The sequence below is a fragment of the Marmota marmota genome, unplaced genomic scaffold (assembly GCF_001458135.2).
Source record: "Marmota marmota marmota unplaced genomic scaffold, marMar, whole genome shotgun sequence".
NCBI classification, from domain to species: Eukaryota; Metazoa; Chordata; class Mammalia; order Rodentia; family Sciuridae; genus Marmota; species Marmota marmota.
Genome location: NW_026000185.1, coordinates 8,882,743 through 8,901,622, shown reverse-complemented (window position 1 = coordinate 8,901,622; position 18,880 = coordinate 8,882,743). Strand labels below are relative to the sequence as shown.

Genomic DNA, 18,880 nt, shown 5'->3' with positions numbered 1-18,880 from the left:
CGGGCGAGGGAATGGAGGTCCTCGTAAGTAACCCAGCGGAGTGACACAGTCTGAACTGGTGGCAAGGCCTCACTTTTCCTGGAAGAAGAACTCGTTGTAATGGGGCAGGGGAGAAAGGGCTGGTTAGGGGGCTGCTGCATTGTCCTGGCGAGAGGTAACAATGCCTGGGACTAGGTGGTGGCGGTGGAGCAGGAGAAGGTGGATGGGTCCAGTGTAAAGCCAAATGCTGCACCTGCCCAGCAATCAGGCGGCACCGTCATTGCCCCATTTTATGGGTGGGGAAGGGATATCCAGAGAGGTCGAAGAAGTAGCCAGGTTGTTTTGTTCACATCCAGAAAAAAAAAAAATATCTTTTACATCACAACCCAGTACACACATAAGAACATTTGAGATGCTTAACAATTCTGTAGATAATGTATTATCTTCTGATTTTTTTTCTTTTTTTAATGCTGACAGAGACTTACTCCATTTATCCACTATACGTCTTGATCTATAATTGAAAACACTGACTTGACGACCAAGCCCCCACTAAGAAATGGAGCCAGAATTCCAGCCCCTTTCTCTATGGCCCCAGAGCCCCCAAGGTCTTCTGCTGCTTTGCCTCTACATATATATTTACACACACACCAGGAATTTACCTCTAAGGAAACAACTCGGCAAAGGCCCAGAACTCTTTGAAGAAGGATGCTCTGCAGCATTGTTTCTAATAGAAAAAAGGTGGTGATAAGAAAAAAAGATTTGAGACTGGGGCTGTGGCTCAGTGGTAAAGCACTTGCCTGGCATACCTAAGACCCTGGGTTCAATCCCCAACACTGCCAAAAAAGAAAAAAAAAAACAATTCTGAAATATTCTAAGTTACAAAGGGTGGAGAATGGAAGTGAGGAGAGTTGGTGGGGGAGTTCCCCTGCTTTGTGTCATCCTGCCCCTCTTTCATATCTGTAGCCAATGGAGGGTCAACATAAATAATTATATCTACCTCCACAACGTTTTCCATTAATAAATATTTTAGGTTTTTTTTTTTTTAGATCCAGCAGACATTTTTCCAACTTCTACTTATCCTCACTGCTGGTAGCCGAGGGAACTTGTCCCAGGACCAGTCCTTCCTTTCTAGCTAGCATCTGTGATGCCTCAATAAACCCTTTGTTTCAGAGATTTCTCAGTGCCCATTTTGATTTAGCAGTTGGAAAGTTCCAAAGCCCAAATGCAGAATAAGCAAATCATGGCCCAGCACACAGGAATCTTATGCAGATTCCTAACTAGAAATAATAGATTTTTAAAGACTAGAAATGTAACTCTGGCCACCTCTTCGCAGGTCACCCTTTGACTTCCCCTCCCTTTCCCCAACACTCTAAATTCTAAGGAGAAGATGAACCTAAATGATGAAGGTATTAACAGCTAAAGCATCTTTCTTTAGACTAACAGAACTAAGAACATCTTGTGACCTTCAGATAACATCAGAATGTGTAATTTCTTATTTTTTAATTCTGTGCATCAGCTTACAAAAAGCATGTAAAGTTACAGGAACTAATCTCTGGAGATCAAGGTTGCTTGCTGTATTGGGGCAGGGAATGCCTGCCCCAATGACCAAGACCCCACCCAGCACATAGGCTTCCTAACCATTACCGCCTGCACCTCCTTTCCTTCCATATTAAAGTCCTTCTGTTACCCAACCCTGGTCTTGTACTGCTTGGGTGGACTACTGAATTTCTACCCCATCTTTGAGGACAGTATGCCTGAAGACCAAGTCCCTCTTCATGGGCTGGTTGCATCTAAGATGACTGCCAGAGTGACCACTAAACAATCTCTAACTTCATTATAATAAAAAACGTGAACATTCCTCCTGCTCATTTATTTTGTATCTATAACCTGATCCCAAGAGTTGGGAAGTTGATTTGCAATTTTATCTCCCACTTCTATTCTTGGCCTAGAATAAAAGTCTCCCTCACCACTCCATGTTCAGTAATGTTGGTTCCACAGTTCTGAGGGGAAAAATGACCCAGCCACTGGAATCAAAAATTGGCACTTTTGGGGCTGGAGTTGTGGCCTAGTGGTAGAGCACTTGCCTGGCATGTGGGAGGCCCTGGGTTCGATTCTCAGCACCGCATGTAAATAAATAAAAGATCAATTTACAAATAAAAATATATTTTTAAAAACTGGCACTTTTATGTACCTGAGTTCCCTAAGACAGACTTTTGATGGGGGCAGGTAGCCACCCCCTCCATCTTGCTTTCAGGTAGTGAGCAGACCAGCTTGGGTCCAGTAACATAAATGTGGGGAGATGCCAGTGATAATACATTAAGTGGAAAAAAAGCCCAAGCAAAGTAGTCTAGAAAGCCATAGTTACAGTCATGTCAAAATATACCTACATGTAGGGACTGTGAGAGAATGTAGAAATGGGAATCCTTGTGTTTGTTTGTTGAAGTTATTTCTCCCATCTTTAAAGTTATACCTTATAGCTGTTAATTTGTTATTCCTGCTGGAGAGTTCACATGTCTGAGACCTAGAGAGCTTGGCTTCGCGGCCTGCCTCCACAGCTCCTGGAAGGCAGCACGCTCCTGCTTTGGGCAGGTGTCAAGAGGATGCTGTCTCGCATCTTCTCTAGCTCCCTGTGCCTTTCCCCTGGGGCACTAGGGCAAGGTAATTTATTAAAGTCCTCATTTATGTATGGTATAATATGAAATATGTCTGTCCCCTGTTCCTGTCACAGAGCCCCTAAAACCTTGGAAATTTCCTTAGTAGTAAAAATGTCTTTTATTACTCATGACAAGCCCCTTTTGATCACACCTGAGTATACTTTAATGTGGTAATAGAGTAGGATCCCTTGACAGCCTAAGGGTAGGGTAGCTGGTCACCAGAAACACCAGGTAATCAGAGGGTTCCAACATTCAGCCTTACCTCCCAACCTCTGGGAAGGGGCAGGGAGGATCTGCAGATTAAGCTCTATAAAACTATAATAGATTCAAGCTGTTTCCAGGCCGCACATCCCAAGAAAGCACCTTGCCCCTTTGTCTGACTCTTCATCTGTATTTTTTATAATAAACTAATAAATGAAAATAAAGTGTTTCCCTGTGTTCTGTGAGCCATCCTAGCAAATTATGAACATAAAGAGGAGGGTTGTGAAAACTCCAAATTATCATCAGTAAATCAGAAAAACAGTCTGAAACTTGATTGGCATGAAGTGGGGAGCAGTCTTGTGGGACTAAACTCTTAGCCTATGGGATCTGACATTATCTCCAGGTAGAGTTAGGGTCAGTGTCAGGATTAGGTTGATTTATAAGACTAGTTGGGGGCTGGGGATGTGGCTCAAGCGGCAGCAAGCTCGCCTGGCATGCGCGGGGCGCTGGGTTCAATCCTCAGCACCACATAAAAATAAAATAAAGGTGCTGTGTCCACCGAAAACTGAAAAGTAAGTATTTAAAAATTCTCTCTCTCTCTCTCTCTCAAAAAAAAAAAAAAAAGACTAGTTGGCCCTATAACACCCACCTGGCATTTGCTGGAAGATTGTGTGGTGTGTGGGGACAAAGGCCCACACATCAGGTCCCAGAAGTGCTCTGTGTTGAATGTGAGTAGAGAAGAAAAAGTCTGTCTTCTTTCCCACTGTGCTTTACCTCTTCCACCAGCAGCCTCCCCCATGAGTCTTATTCCTCCTTCTGGGAATCAGCCTGGATGGCAAGAATCAAGAGGTTAAAGGCAACAACTCTTGTGTTTGAGAAATCTAAACTCATGGAGAGCTTGAAGTAGTGAGAAAACCTGTGAAATGCTGGAGCCGACACTCCGAGGCCACGTAACAGGAAAGAGTGTTTGCCAGACCTCAAGGGGACTAGATGACCCTGATGTCTGTGACAGTAACTGATACAAGTACTTACAAAGCACACACTTTTACAAACTGTATATATAAATGAACTTTTTTTTTCTAGCACTGGGTAGGGATTGAACCCAGGGCACTTCACCACTGAGCTACATACCTAGCCCTTTTTACTTTTTGAGACAGGATCTCCCTAAGTTTCCAAGAGTGTCCTTGAACTTGTGAACCTCCTGGCCTTGGCTTCCCAAGTACATACTACTGTTATCCTCATTATACAGGTGGGGAAACTGAGGCTTGGTGTAGTTAAGTGCTTTTCTCCCAATTTTCCAAGGTCTGTGATATCCTAGTAAACAGCCAGGATTCAAAACCACGCAGTCTGGTTCCAGAAGCTAATTCTTTAACCATTATCCTGTATCCTCAACCCTGAAGTCCCTCATGGAAGCAGTGATGGGCCCCAAATGTGCAAAAGTTCCCTCTATTTTCCCCCATATTCCAAATGTGCACAAAAGCCACAGCCTCAAGACCTTCAGGGTCTATGCTGTGGTGCCAGTAGGCATCCTAATAATGACCAAAGCCAGTAGATGACCAAAGGGCATGTCCCATTGTATTGCCTTTCCATAAGACCCAAAGTCCTTTGCACAAACCCCAGGAAGGGAACCCTCCCCCAGGAATGACAGAAATAGTGCAAAGTGATGTAAACTCAAATGCAATCCAATTGTTGAGAAGGGGGAAATATAGATTTTAGGCTGTCGGTTTAAACCCTGGCTCTGTCACCTCTGTAGTTTGAATGTCGTCTCCACAATTCAGATGTTGCCAATATGATAATATGGAAAAATTGGGCCATAAAGCATTGAGTAGGCCATGAAAGTGTCTCCCTCACAAAGGTGATTAAGCCCCCTATGAAAGTTCTCCCACACTGCTGAGCTAGCTTGCCCTTCCACCTTCTGCCATATGAAGACACAGCAAGGAAGCCCTCACCAGCACCTTGACCTTGGACTTGCCAGCCTCCAGAACTGAGGGAACTGCATTCCCTCACTTATTATTCATAAGTTACCCAGTATTGGGCATTCTGTTATAGCAGCACAAGCAGCGACAGCCATTTACTGGCTGTGTTACTTTGCTCCATTTATATCATCATTTGTAAACTGGATGTAATTAGTGATCCATCTGCCATAGTATTTTGTGTACATTAAATGAGTTAGTCTAAATAAATAAATAAATAAATAAATGGGTCGGTCCAGGTAAAGCACTCAGAACAGTCCTGAGCACATCAGCAAGCCTGCTTAAGTGTTGTCTGTGATTATTATGACACGCACCCAGGTGCTCAGGACCATTTATCACAGTTTCCAGCTACACGTATTCCTGTTTGATTATATTAATGCCTAATGTCCCCATTAGGCTGGAAGCCCACAAGACCTAGAACTACCTATGCATGCAGGTGCTGAATTAGCCTGGCTGACTGTAGGCTTCTCCTGTTCACAGAAATACCCAGGATAACCTTGCTTTCCTTTAACAATCAAGAAAAATCCAATCTGTCCTGAAATGTGTGTGTGTGTACAGGAGAGAGGTGGTCTAACCATGGAAATGTGAGTCTGAAGCAGATGCTCTTTGAGCTCCAAATTGTTTTAACTTCTGAATTTCCTCCTACTGAGAATAAAGTCAGAGGCCTGTCCCTGGCCCTAAGGGACACCAAGGAAGCTGGGTGTGTGGCATGCTTCTGATTCGCACAGCCTAGCTAAATCTACACACACATATTTCCTGCCTTTTGTCCCCTGCTCCACCTTTCACTCCCCTGAGTCCCTGAAGATGGAAAATTGGGAAAGAAAATCAACAGTTATCTTCCTCAAACCTGGCTTTGAATAAAACGTACTCTACTCGCCAGCCTGTCTCTGGAGTTTGAGTGGAGGGCACACGGGGTAAAGACTCCCCTCCCTGGTTTCAATTCAGTGGGGTCTACAGATTGCAGTACTTTTTTTTCATTGAGTTAGAATTTAATCATTAAACCAAGAAAGTTTCCACAGTTGAGCTCCCAACGATGAATTAGGGAAATAAATCTAACAGTTTTCAGAACTAGAAGATAAAAAGCAACTGTATCAGCAACTGACAGTCACCCCAAAGAGACCCAAAGCATCATCTTCTGACCAATGATTTTCAGAGTAGCTCTACACCAGTCGAAGGGTTAATTATCTAGTAGAAGTTGACCTTTCTGTCCCTGTGACACCTGAAGCAGCTGGCAGGCTCTTGCAATAGTCGTTAGTTTTGGTGGTGACAAGAATGGTGGCACCCTCCTCCATGGCTGGGAGTGGAAAGACGTGGTCAGAATCGACCTTGGGTTTGCTCTTGACACAGTCTTGGCAGGTACATTCTTCTACCGTGTACCCCAGGCTTCTTGGAAGGATCGTATCCTCCCTAGTCCTGCTTTTGTCCAGGTCAGCATTAGCCACATCCAGCAGAACGGAGCCTGATCACAAGAAACAGAAACATTAACCCAACCCCCTGGGGTTGTTTTCATGACAGTCCCAGCAGGGCGGGTCAGCAACTAATAGACCACAAGCCACCATACTGGGATCTAAAATATGGTTTGCTCAGGGACAGTGTCATATGCGTTTGCTTGTAACAATCACATTTAAAAATCAAGATTTCACATGTGAATCTGGTCAATTAGACTAAATTTTAGAGAACAAAATGTGGCAACATAGAAACAGCACGGAAACAATGGGCTGGAGTCAAGAGCAGCTGTCACCTTCAGGCCAGCCTTGGGCCCCTTGGGCAAAGCCACCACCTGGCCCAGAACCTGCCTTTGTTACCCACTTGACCTTTGCAGGCATTGAGGTTTTGACCTTATCTTCCCACATGAAAATGACAGAAGTTCCCATATGTTACAGCACACCAAAATCAGTCTCTGATATTTTAGAAAATAGAAGTAAAGAGGCTTAAGCTTTGGTCAGCAGATAAATTTTTTTAAAAGAATCTCATAATTATGATCATATAAGAAGTCCTCTTGTGGCCAATCACACCTGTGAATGTAAGTTTTCTATTTCCCAGCATTCTACAATGTAATTTATCTTCTAAATGTCACATTTAGAGACACTTGGAAATAAGGCCGACTCCGGAAGAAAAATACTGCATTCCCTCACTTATATGTGAAATCTAAAGAAGTTGGATACATAGAAGCAGAAAGCAGAATAGTGGGGTACCATAGGCAGGAGCTGTTGGCCAAGAGATCTGATATTGCAGTTATGTAGGATAAATCCATCTGGAGATCTAAAGTGTAGCCTGATGACTAGTTAACCCTACTGTGTAATGCAGATTAGCTAAGAGAAGATTTCAAGGTAACTGAGGAAATGGTCTTATGGATTTGCTTGACTAGTCATTTCACTATATATGTGTATATCCAAACATGTTGTAAACCTTAAATATACACAATTTTTATTTTATGTTGAAAAAAAAAACTCATTCTTCACTTCTCCACCAGATCCCAGGAAAAAAGAAAAATCAGTAAATTGCATGAAACCATAATCTACCAATCCTACTCCACTAGAAAGCCAAATGAGATGGTGTTTTACAGATTCTGCATGGAAAATAAATGTGTAAAGAAATAGGGCAGTTGCTGCTATGTGTTTGAGAATCAGAACATGGAGAAAGGTGCTGCAGAAATATTTTTATCTTAAGAGGCCCTTAAGCAGAACATTGCTTCTCTGGGACTGGTTCTCTACAGCCTAATAAACAATTATTTTTTAAACAATTACTCAAATAATCCAGGAGAAACTGGTTATTCATTTCTAGCATTTTTCAGTAGTAAAGAGTTCACCCAAGCAAATAACACATTTGTATTAAAAACAAGACCATGTATCTTGCCAAGTATGCTTTTCCTGATGGTAGCAGGCCTGGCCAGCAGTTTCTGATAGCAGGACATTTAATCAATGTTCTAACTTTAGTCAAAGATGTTTTCCAAGGAAGCCTGAGGACTTCAATAGAGTGACTAATTAGGGAAGAATTTCGGGGAAGGCAGACACTGTCAGGAGATCCGCAAAGAAGGTGTCAGTGCCCAAATGAAGACAGCTTGAATCTAAAGTTACTGTCCACTAACACACTTGAAATAATTGGAACCGGATGAAATAGTCAATGTTATAAAAGAAAAAGAAATGAAACTTGCAGCAGCCCTTCTTGAAAGCAGACTTCAAAGACTGACCCCAAACCAACCTGTGTTTTTAAATTCATCCTTCAGTGGTTCAGAGCTCATCTTCCTTAGCAAGAACATCAGCATGAAAACTGCCAAAGAAACTGTCAAACTCAGGCCCAAACAGGTCCAGAGAATGGCATTTGTTCCTTTCACTGAATTGGTCATACCTTTATTAAAAGAATGTCAGAGAGAGAATGAGCTGATATCATAATATCACATAAGTATGAATTATTTGTCATTCAATTTCCCCAATTCATCAGCATTGATTTTTTTTTCCTGGGTACTGGGAATTGAACTCAGAGGCACTTGACCACTGAGCCACATCCCCAGCCTTATTTTGTATTTATTTAGGGACAGGGTCTCACTGAGAAGCTTAGCACCTTGCTTTTGCTGAGGCTGGCTTTGAATACGAGATCTTCCTGCCTCAGCCTCCCAAGCCACTGGGATTACAGGCATGTGCCATAGCACCTAGCACCAGCATTGACTTTTAAATTCTAAATACCACTTAATTAAAAGAGTAGATGAAAATCTATGTTGCTGACTGTACTGAATAAAATTGAGTTCAGGTCTGAATAATCACTTTGTCTCCTTTCTCTTTTTGATTCAGAAAAATCTCACCATCTTCCCCATATTGTTTGTTCTCTGAAAAAACTAATCAATATAGAATACTTCAACGCATAGCTGCTGAAGCAGTCTTACTTACTTGTATTACAATAACGCTGACATGGTACAGGAGGGGTGGAACATCGAAGGTGACAAGGTTTGCAAACATGCAGCAAACTGTCAAAATATTCATTTTGGAAGCACTGCTGAGCCATCTGGAACCTGATCTCAGAGAGAAACCAGGGAACGACAAAAAGAACAGCATGAAAGGACAAGTGAAATAGACTCAAGAATGTCCCAGCGAATGTAGAGACAGCAGCTAGAATATCAAGGGAAACAAAAACAAAACTCGACATCACTCCATTGGTCCTTCTGGGGGCCGTCAGCACTGTGGCTAAGGATTTGAATACCACCTTTAATTCACATTTCTAAGTTTGAGGCTGGGTGGGGTAAATGGAATGTAAATATCAGGGCAAACAGTATCTGAAACAGAAACTGCTTATTTTTAGAGGAAGTTTCCCTAGCAGGTGACAGTTGCAAGATGTAGTCAAGCCTGGGGCATCAAGCAGAAAGTTCAATAATCATCTCTGCATCATCTATTTATGAGCTGTACTATGGGATAAGCCCCAGGGAGAAACAAGACTAAATAGGTAACAACTTAAAATCTAACAGGGAAGATAGAAATATACTTAGATAACCACAGGTACAGTAATAACTGACAGAATGTGAGAGACGGAAGGACAAGTCAAAGTCAAACACTACCACCAGGTTCTGGATGTATGAACAATAATTGCACTGTGCTGACACAAATAGGGAAAGCAAGAGAGTTGAAGAGAAGGTAGGCTCAGAGTATTTTATTGTTACCATTACAAATAATCCACTAGGTATGTGGCTCACACCCATTAACCCAGCTACTTAGGAGGCTCAGGCTAGAGAATCACAAGTTTGAGGCCAGCCTTGACAACTCAGTGAGACCCTGTCTCAAAAATAAAGAGGGGTAGTACTTAGGGATGTAGCTCAGTGGTAGAGTGTTTACTTAGCATGTACAAGACCCTGGGTTCAATCCGCAGCACTGAAAAAATAAAATAAAAATAATAATCCATGTCCCATTGCTGAAATTTTAGAAAATACAAATAAGCAGATAGAAAAAACCATCCATGGTCCAAGCATCTAAATATTATCTTTGGCATATCCTAGGGTTGCAGACAGGCTGCTAATGTGTTCTATTTGACCAGTCCCTGATAGATATCCTTCTAGAGGCATTCTGCATAAATGGATGTATGGATGGACGGACGGATGGACAGACAGACAGACTTACTCTTTGCATTTTCCTTGAAACAAATTAAATCACTTGAGTTTGCTGAATGAGACACCCATGTAGAGGGGTCTTGTGATCCATCAGAAACACGGGACTCAATTAAAATTTGAGGAAACAAACTCCAAATTCAGTATAGTGATTCTGGGGTGATTGGAGAGAGGAGAATTCAAAAGAGGCTTCATTGTTAAGTATTGATTAAGTTTTATTTATTAAACTGAAGAGTAAATACATTGATATTTGTTTTTCCTCTTTTGATGTAGTTTTGTTATCCTTTACAGGTTTTTATGTTTTAAGAATGGTGCATAATACATGTTAAAATTATGGTAATGAAATAAAATGTGGACATTAAAAGCAACACATTTTTTAATGCAGGATTTGAGCCTAGAAAAAAAGTTTGAACTAAGATACTGATCAAAACCCCAAATTCTAATCTCTCTCTGCTTCCTTGATGCCATGTCCTAAGCTGCTTTCCTCTGCCACATTCTTCTGCCATGAAGTTTTGTCTCTGCTCAGGCCCAGAGCAGTAGAATCAGCCATCTATGGAATGAGACCTCTGAAACTGTAAACCCAAAATAATTTTTCCTTCTCTATATTGTTCTTATTGGGTCTTTGATAACAGCGATGAAAAAGTTGACTAAAACACAAATTGGTGCTGAGAAATGGGGGTCATTGCTGTGACTAACAAGACCATGGGGCTTTTGAGAATTTGTGGAGAAATTTTTGAAAAGTTAGAGATGCAAGTTGGAAAACTTTCTTTTAATTGTAAGCATAGCTTAATGGGTGATTCTGGTGGAAGTTCAAAAGACAGGAATGCAAATAGGACTGTGGACAGTAAAGACTGGGCTCCTGAGGTTTCAGAAGAGAAGGAAGACTCTACTGGAAATTGGACTAGAGGCCATTTGTGTTGGTTCTCACTAAGAAGCTGTCTACATTTTGCCTATGTCCTTAGACTTCCTGTGAGGCTCATTTTAAAGATGTTGGACTAATTAATCTGGTGGAGGAATTTTCAAGGAAGCACAGCCTTTGTAGGGGTGGCATGGGTATGGCTAGCAACTTTTAGCCAAGTTAACTGAGACAATCAGGAACAGAAAGAAAAACAGAGTCAAATAAGTTTTGCCATTTGACAAAAAAAATGCAAGTAAAACTGGGACTAAGGAAGGAGTGGTATTGAAGACACTGTAATCACTAAAGAGAGTTTCCCCAGAAATAATAGGAAAGTTGGCTTGCAGGCAACTCAAGAATTGGTAAGACCACACCCATCTCAGGCTCAAGAATGTAAAAGAAAAAATCCCTTTTGAGAAGGACTGTGAGGGCCCCTGGCTTACATAAGGTTGGCTAGGAAATTTCACCCTGTTCAGCCACCCAGATACTCACAGGCTACTGCAACCAGAGTTCCTAGGGGCTTGGCTACTGTTCAAGATGGTGGCATAGACATGGGGCGCTGATTCTTCAGGAATGCAAAATTCTGGAGTTAAGAGTGTTATGGAGGCTTCCACTGAGATTTCAAAGTGGGGCCTGGGAGGCCAGGTAAAGTACAACAGTGTCAGAGTCCCTGCAGACTGCCCCTGAGAGAGCAATACATGAAGAAGTGAGAAGGAAGCCAAAGCTGCAGTGGAGATCCCTGAGACTGAGAGATCCTGTGAAATGTCTGCAGAGGAAAGCTGCAGGAATCGAGCATAAATAATCCAAAAGAGAGAGACCATATGGGCTGCAACCAGCTAGATCATAAGCACAGAGCTACACAAACCCTTGGAGAGACCATCAGGAGGCCATGTGCCCCAAATGCTGGACATGGAGCTACAAGACTTGTTTGCTCAGCTGGTTTTCAGTCTTGCTTTGGTCACATTCCTTCTTTCTATGTCCCAAATTTTCCCTTTTGGAATGGAAATATGCCTATGTCTATTGAGTATATGTAACTTGCTTTTGGTTTTTACAGGGACCCACATTGAGTCTCAGAGGAGACTTTGAACTTGAACTTAACCCTAGAAGTGTTAAGACTATTAACACTAGGGGCTTGGCTACTGTTCAAGATGGTGGCATAATGTGAAATAGACATGAACTTTTGGGAGCTATGGGCAGAATGTTATGGTTTAGATGGAAGGTGCCCCTCAAAAGCTCATGTGAGAGATTGCAAGAAAGTTTACAGGTGAAATGATATTGTTAAGAGCCTAAACCTAATCAGTATATTAATCCACTTGAATGGATTAACTGGGTGACAGCTGTAGGCAAGTAGGGTGTGGTTGGAGGAGGTGGGTCATATCTTGGGATTTATATTTTGTACTTGTTGAGAAGAGTCTCTCTCCCTCTGCTTTTTAATGGCCATGTTCTGACCTGTTTTATTCCATCATATACTTCCACCATGAGGTTCTCCCTCACCTCAAGCCCTGAGGGATGGAGCTGAATGTGCATGGACTGAGACACCTCTGAAACCATGAGCTCCAAAATAAACTTTTCCTCCTCTAAAATTGTTCTTGTCAGACATTTTTCTTTGTTTTACCAGGGATTGAACCTAGGGTACTTAACCTCTGAGCTACATCCCCTGCCCTTCTTCTTCTTTTTTTTTTTTTTAGACACAGTCTCACTAAGTTTCTTAAAGCCTCAATAAATTGCTGAGGCTGGCTTTGAACTTGCAATCCTCCTGCCTCAGCCTCCCGAACTGCTGGGATTACAGGCGTGCACCACTGCACCCAGCTTTATCAGGTCTTTTAGTCTCTGGCAGGAGACAGCAAAACTGGGGTGGAAAAAGACTTCTTTCCTTTGAAAAATCTTTGGTACTGTTCAAATAATTATTTTTCAGTAATAATAATTATTTTAAAATAAGAGGTTTTTTAAATGGTAGGGGGGCTTAGAGGAGGAAGAAAGCTGGGTGAGAGGCAGGTTTCCCTTGATACACTCCCTCGGCCTTAAGAGCGGCAGATACCTGCAGAAGCCATTCTTAATCACCTGTAGGCAACTTGGAGAAGCCTAGGATGGCTCCATCCTCAAAGAGAGGGTGGCAGGCCCCTCATAGCAAGTCACCCAGCCCAGCCTTCAGGGGGATCCCAGGGACCAGAGCTTTGGGGCCACATCTGGCCTCATCTCTGCTCCCCACAGCATATTGTCTTTCCTGGTGAGTAATTTAAAGTGCAGGCCTCAGAGCAGTTGGTCCAGAGGAAATTTCAAAGTCTGCTGGGGCTCCTCAGGGATGCTCTGCTTACTCCCTTTGGTTTGTGTCCTACAAGGGCTCCTGTGGGAAGCTCCATCCCCATTGTGGTGATGTGAAGAAGGGGTGGGATGGTGAAGAAGTGGGGCCTGCTGGGAGGTCCTTGAGTCAAGGAGGCCTGGAAGGGATTGGGTAGTTCTGCCTTCAGACCCTGAGCAGATGCCAGCCCTATGCTCTTAGACCTCCGGAACTGTGAGCTACATGGATGTGTTGTCTTTATGAATTATACATCCTTGGGTGTTTTGTTACAGCAATAAACTAGACGAATGCACTCAGGTTTGTTGGTTAGCTCCATCATTGATTCTGTGGGGAAACCCTGCAATCCTTCCAACAAGGAGGCACACCCCCCAAAAGGAGGGACCCCACCCCTAGAGGAGGCCAAACTGAACCAGGTGGCATGACAACAGTCTCACTTTGCCGTGATGCACAGCAGGACTGGATTCTCCAGAACTGACTGCAGCTCTCCAGAGGTGAAAGGCCTTTGGGCAAGTTTGGATGCATCTACTCAAACCACCCGTGAACTCACCATTCCAAATAACTTAATTGGCTGCATAATTGGGCACCAATGCACCAACATCAATGAGATCCACCAGATGTCCGGGGCCCAGATCAAAATTGCCAATGCAGTAGAAGGCTCTTCTGGAAGGCAGGTTACTGTCACTGGCTCTGCTGCCAGAAATAATCTGGCCCAGTATCCAATCAATGGCCAGGCTTTCCTCTGAGAAGGGCATGGGGTGCAGCTAGAAGAGTGTAGGACTTATAACCCCTCTCTGCTGTTTTCCCCTGATCCAACTGTGTAATTTCTGGTCAGTGATTCCAGGTTTTAAATAATTTGTAAGTGTTCAGTTTCTACACTTTATCATCTGCTAAGAATTTAAAAATCACATTCTCTGTTCAGCTGTAAATGCTGGAATCTATATTTAGTTTTATAAGCTTTTCCCTGTTTTTACTTTTGTAAAGTTTTTTGGCTCATGGATTTTATTTCTGTTTGTCAATAAGAAATCTAAGAGTGGAATGTTAATAAATTTCAGTTTAGTTCTGTAATGTCAAGAATTTAAGATTTAAAAGGATTGGTTAAAAAAAAAAAAAGGCAAGGGGCTGAGGTTGTGGCTCAGTGATAGAGCGCTCGCCTCGCACGTGCAAGACCCTGGATTCAATCCTCAGCACCTCATAAAAATAAATAAGTGAAATAAAGGTATTGTGTCCAACTAAAACTAAAAAGTATTTTTTAAAAAGGCAAAAGCTGTAGAAACCAAAAGTTTACAGTTCAGCTCACCTTGAAGAAGATGATATTATGGTAAATTTCTCTTACATGCTCAACTTCCTGCATGTAAAATGGCTGAAGATTTGGGCAGAGGAAGTGACAAAATACGAACAGGAATTAAGGATAACTCAAAGTGAATTCATCATCAAGCAGAAATTACCAGACTTTTGCTAGAGGGAATCAGCAGTACACATATCCATCCCCTCCACTGTCTGACTTTGTAGAGGCCCAGATGATCTACTATGCTCAGTGTTACCAGTAGATGTTAGACCTCCAGCAACGACTGGGAACGTTTCCATCCAGTTATCTTGCTAACAACAATCAGACTTCTGGGGCACCTATGCCATCTTCTTTAGCAAATGCAGTTGATTCTTCTGCTATGGCTTCAACAACTGGCCTAGTAATCACCTCTCCCTCCAACCTCAATGGCCTTAAGGAGAGAAGTGGCAGCAGGAAGCCCAGAGTCCTCTATGATTATGATGAATTATCAATTCTGGCAGATGAAGTGATCACTGTGTTCAGTGTCGTTGGAGGCTCACACCCAGAGGGGGGACCCCATCTCTAGAGAAGGAGGGTCATCCCCATCCCCTGAGAGGGGGCACCCCATCCCTAGGAGAGGGGAATCCCATCCATAGAGAAGGGACATCCCTCAAGAGGGGGACTCCATCCCTAGAGGAGGGGGACACCATCCCTACAGGATGGAAACCTGGGGCACCCCCTGAGAGCGGGACTCCATCCCTAGAAGAGGGGGACCCTATCTGTAGAAGAGGGGCACCCCTCAAGAACAGGACTCCATCCCTAGGGGATGGAAACCTGGGGAATACCTCGAGATGGGGACCCCATCCCTAAGGGAGGGGCACCCCAACTTCTAAAGGAGGGGCACTCCCTGAGAGGGTACCCTATCCCAAAAGGAGTAGGGCCACCCCCATCCCCTAGCAGGGGCACACCCACCAAGAGGGGGTACCCCATCCCTACAGGAGGAGGGGTGCCCCCATCCCCTAGAGGAGGGGCACCTGCTGAGAGGGGGACCCCATCGCTAGAGGATGGGGACCTGGAGTATCCCTCAAGAGGGGGAGACCATCCCTAAAGAATGGCACCCCAACTTCTAAAGGAGGGGCACTCCCTGAGAGGGTACCCCATCCCTAGAGGTTTAGGGGTACCCCCATCCCTAGAGGAGAGGCAACTCCTGAGAGGAGGACCCCATCCCTAGAGGGTGGGGACCTGGGGTACCCCTTGAGAAGGGGACCCCATCCTTAAAGGAGGGGCACCCCAACTTCTAGCAAAGGTGCACCCCCAAGAGAGGGACCCCATTTCTAGAGGAGGAGGGGCGCCTGCCCTCATCCTTGCCCTTTCTAGCATAAGTTAGACTTAGTTTGGGTTGCTAGTCCAAAAGTAAAAATGAAGTCCGTAGCCATATCAACCATGTTAACTGATGTCTCCATGAAGCCTGAGATGTCAACCGTGGGCAGGCCTGGGTAAGCCAGGCCTCCTATTGGTCCTCAAGGTGGAATAATTCTGATCATCCCCCAGGACAGGCGAAAGTATGGAGAAGCAAAGCGTTGGAGATGGCACACCAAGGACCCTTTCCTTAAGAAATGATGTAAAAACTGGAGTAAAAAAAAAAAAAAAGAATTTACTGGCTTTATCCTTTCAGTCCAATGGTAGAATCAGATTTAGGGGATCCAGTTAATCCATCTGGTTTCTCTCATTTGGCTCAGCAATATCATCTCAGGGTCTTGGCTCCATTTTCATGAGCACAAGAAAGCTGCAGCACCCCCAGACCTCACATACTACTTCTTTCATCTAAACTCTCTCAGAATTAATCTCATCTGTCCCATGGTTTTAAACATGTTAACTCCAAAGCCTGTGTATCCAACCCCAACCTGACCCCTGAAATCCAGACCCATGTATCAGCTGTCTGCTTGAAATCTCCATATCAAAGTTTACTATGTTAAAGGACAGTTGGATTCTCCAAAAGGAGGATGAATTTATCAAACCTATGTGAATACCAAATTCCTTTTCCCCATGGGTCCCCTATGAACATTTAGGAACCTAAGTTTTGTGGAACATGACTTGGGAAAAATTAATTATCTCCATGATTCTCTCTAGTTCTCAAAGATTGTGATTTGGGGACTAAGCCGGATAATAATAAAACAGAAACAGCAAGATATTCATGTGAAGATTTTTTATTCTCAAGTATCATGAGAGAGGGCGTTGATGTCACCACATCCCCATAAGTGTGCTGAGCCTGACCTTGCCTAACATGAAAAGAACAGAGAACCCAGACTCAGAAAAACAGTACGAAGCTTCACCCCTCACTCACAGCTCCAACAAAGCAAAGCAGCCAGGCCTGAAACTTCTGAAGCCATTAGTTGTCCCACCTAAATACCAATCAGAGGAGACTCTGCAAAGAATAGTGATGTTGGGTTGGCACTCACCGAGCATTACAATGAGAACACACAAAACAGGGTAAACTATGGGCGTATTCAAAGCAGCTGAGGCAAGAGGTGAGGAAGATTAGGTGTTTGGAAACAGTGATAATCCTGGGCCATGAAGATCTCCAATGAGAGATGTTGTCAGGCCGGAGTTGAACAGACATTTGCTAGGCAGATATACTCCGAGAGGTACTGTCTCTATAAGTGGCAGCCAGGTTTCTGGAAGCATCTTTTGTGAATCAGGCACACATGTCTGAGACTACCCCACACCCCTTTCATAAGTCTTTATTTATTGTTACTATTTGGGTTAGTGCTTGATAAAAGTGATTCCTTTTGGATTCTGACGACCTGCACAGTAGCTTATTCTAGAAGGAAAATTTCATCCAACTAAAAGATTCTTTTTCCAAAATTACCAATCTACAGGCAAGTTTTCAGACGAGAACACCTCTACCTTTAACCTCAATCTAAAAGTTCACAATTTCTTCTCAAGACCTTAGTAGAATTTTCACTTGGAATGGGACAGCCAGACCTGAAATCCATCAGGGTTCTCTAGAGGAGCAACAGAATGAATATAGGGTGCTCCTGAACTTATAATGGGGTTTTGTCCTCTGAAACCCACCAAGAGTTGAAGATCTCATAATACACATAAGCCACCACACATCCCAGCTGGGTGACAGCCCCACTGCAGTGGTGGCTGTTTTCCCTCCTGATTGAGTGACTAACTGGGGCTGCATGAGAGAGACCAAAATTCAAAGTATGGTATCAGTTTCCACCATTATAAGATTGAAAAATCCTAAGTCCAACCATCATAAGTGGGGTTCTGTCTTTATCCGTATGTAGAGAAAGAGATTAGAAGCAACTGAATCCAGTGATTATAAAGGCTGAGAAGTTTCAAGATTTGTAGCCAGCAAGCTGGAGTCCCCAGAGAGTCGATGGGTAAGTTCTAGCCCCAGAATCCTGACTTGAGACCCAAGAAGAGCTGATGTTTCAGATTGAGGCTGAAAGACCAAAGTCTCAGCTCATGCAGGTGGGAGGAGCCCTTTATTGCCTTCAACTGATTGGCCAAGGTCTATCACATTAGGCAGAGCAGTCTGCTCTCTTCCGACTCCTAAAGCAAATGTTAATCTCATCCAAAAATGTCCTCAAAGACACACACAGAACCAAGTTTGACCTCGTATCTGAGTCACTCCATGGCTCAGTCAAGTAGATACATAAATTAAAGCACCACAAAGCCCTTGACCACACATCCACCCCTGCCTTCCCTTGATGTCTTTGAATAAATAACCTCTGTGCTGTATCAACTTGGTTCCTCTGGAAACTGTGTGTCTCAGAATCTCCATCCCTGTATGGTTTCAGGGTGGGCAGAAAGGATATTGTTCAAAGTTACTGACTTAAACGGTAATCACTTCTTTAAAAACACCTTCTCAGCAGCATCTAGACTGGATCCCTCAGGTCATAACAGCTGTCCCCAGTAACATGCTTTTCCTCTCCCCCTGAGCCCAAGGCAGGACTGTGCTTCCCATGAAGTTACAGGTGGATGTGCACTTGCTTTTGATCAAGGAAATTCAAACAGAAGAGACGCATGTCACCTGAAGGCAGAAGCTTGTAGAGCCACGGTCTCTTTGCCTTGGTCTCGGTGACTGTGAATGCTCCACGTGGGGACATCTCTGTGGGCCTGGATTCCAATGGGAGGGTGATGTGGACATGGCCTCAGCTGATGCCTTTATGGGCTAAATGTCCGTGCTCCCCAAAAGTCATATGTGGAAGCCCTAATTCCTAGTATAATGGTGTTGGAGGAGGGCTTTTGGGAGGTGATTAAGTTTAGGTGAAATCATGAGGGGGTTGCCTTCATGGAGCGATTAGTGACCTTATAAGAAGAATAATCTCTCTTTCTCTCTTCCCCCTCTCTCTCCCCCTCTCTCTCAACCCTTCTCTCTAAACATGAACCAAGGACAGGCCATGTGAGCACACAGAGAGAAGGTGGCTATGTATAAGGCAGGAAGCAGGTCCTTGCCTCACAACAGGTCTACTAGCACCTTGATCTTGGACTTCCCAATCTCTAGAAGTAAG

The 18,880-nt window shown here is 43.6% G+C and overlaps 2 protein-coding genes across 6 annotated transcripts in view; both read right to left on the bottom strand.

Moving 5' to 3' along the window:
- Positions 1-3,505, bottom strand: part of Snx29 (sorting nexin 29) — a 386,701-nt gene extending 383,196 nt beyond the window's left edge. For both annotated transcript variants that reach the window (XR_007342647.1, XM_048789519.1), the window contains exon 1: positions 3,484-3,505. Coding sequence is in view for 1 of the 2 variants with exons in the window: in XM_048789519.1 (XP_048645476.1) it covers positions 3,484-3,490 (7 nt within the window). In the remaining variant the exon portion in view is untranslated. The remainder of the gene's footprint in view (positions 1-3,483) is intronic.
- A 2,266-nt stretch (positions 3,506-5,771) lies between these two features.
- Tnfrsf17 (TNF receptor superfamily member 17) overlaps positions 5,772-18,880 on the bottom strand; it is a 30,363-nt gene continuing 17,254 nt past the window's right edge. For 2 of the 4 annotated variants that reach the window (XM_048789523.1, XM_048789522.1), the window contains exons 3-5: positions 8,692-8,813; positions 8,009-8,155; positions 5,772-6,266 (exon numbers count right to left, since the gene is read on the bottom strand). In XM_048789523.1, the coding sequence (XP_048645480.1) occupies positions 5,989-6,266; positions 8,009-8,155; positions 8,692-8,806 (540 nt within the window). In that variant the 5' untranslated portion in view covers positions 8,807-8,813 and the 3' untranslated portion in view covers positions 5,772-5,988. Of the gene's footprint in view, positions 6,267-8,008; positions 8,156-8,691; positions 9,061-18,880 lie in introns of those variants that run through there. The other 2 variants (XM_015491560.2, XM_048789524.1) reach the window with 2 other exon arrangements.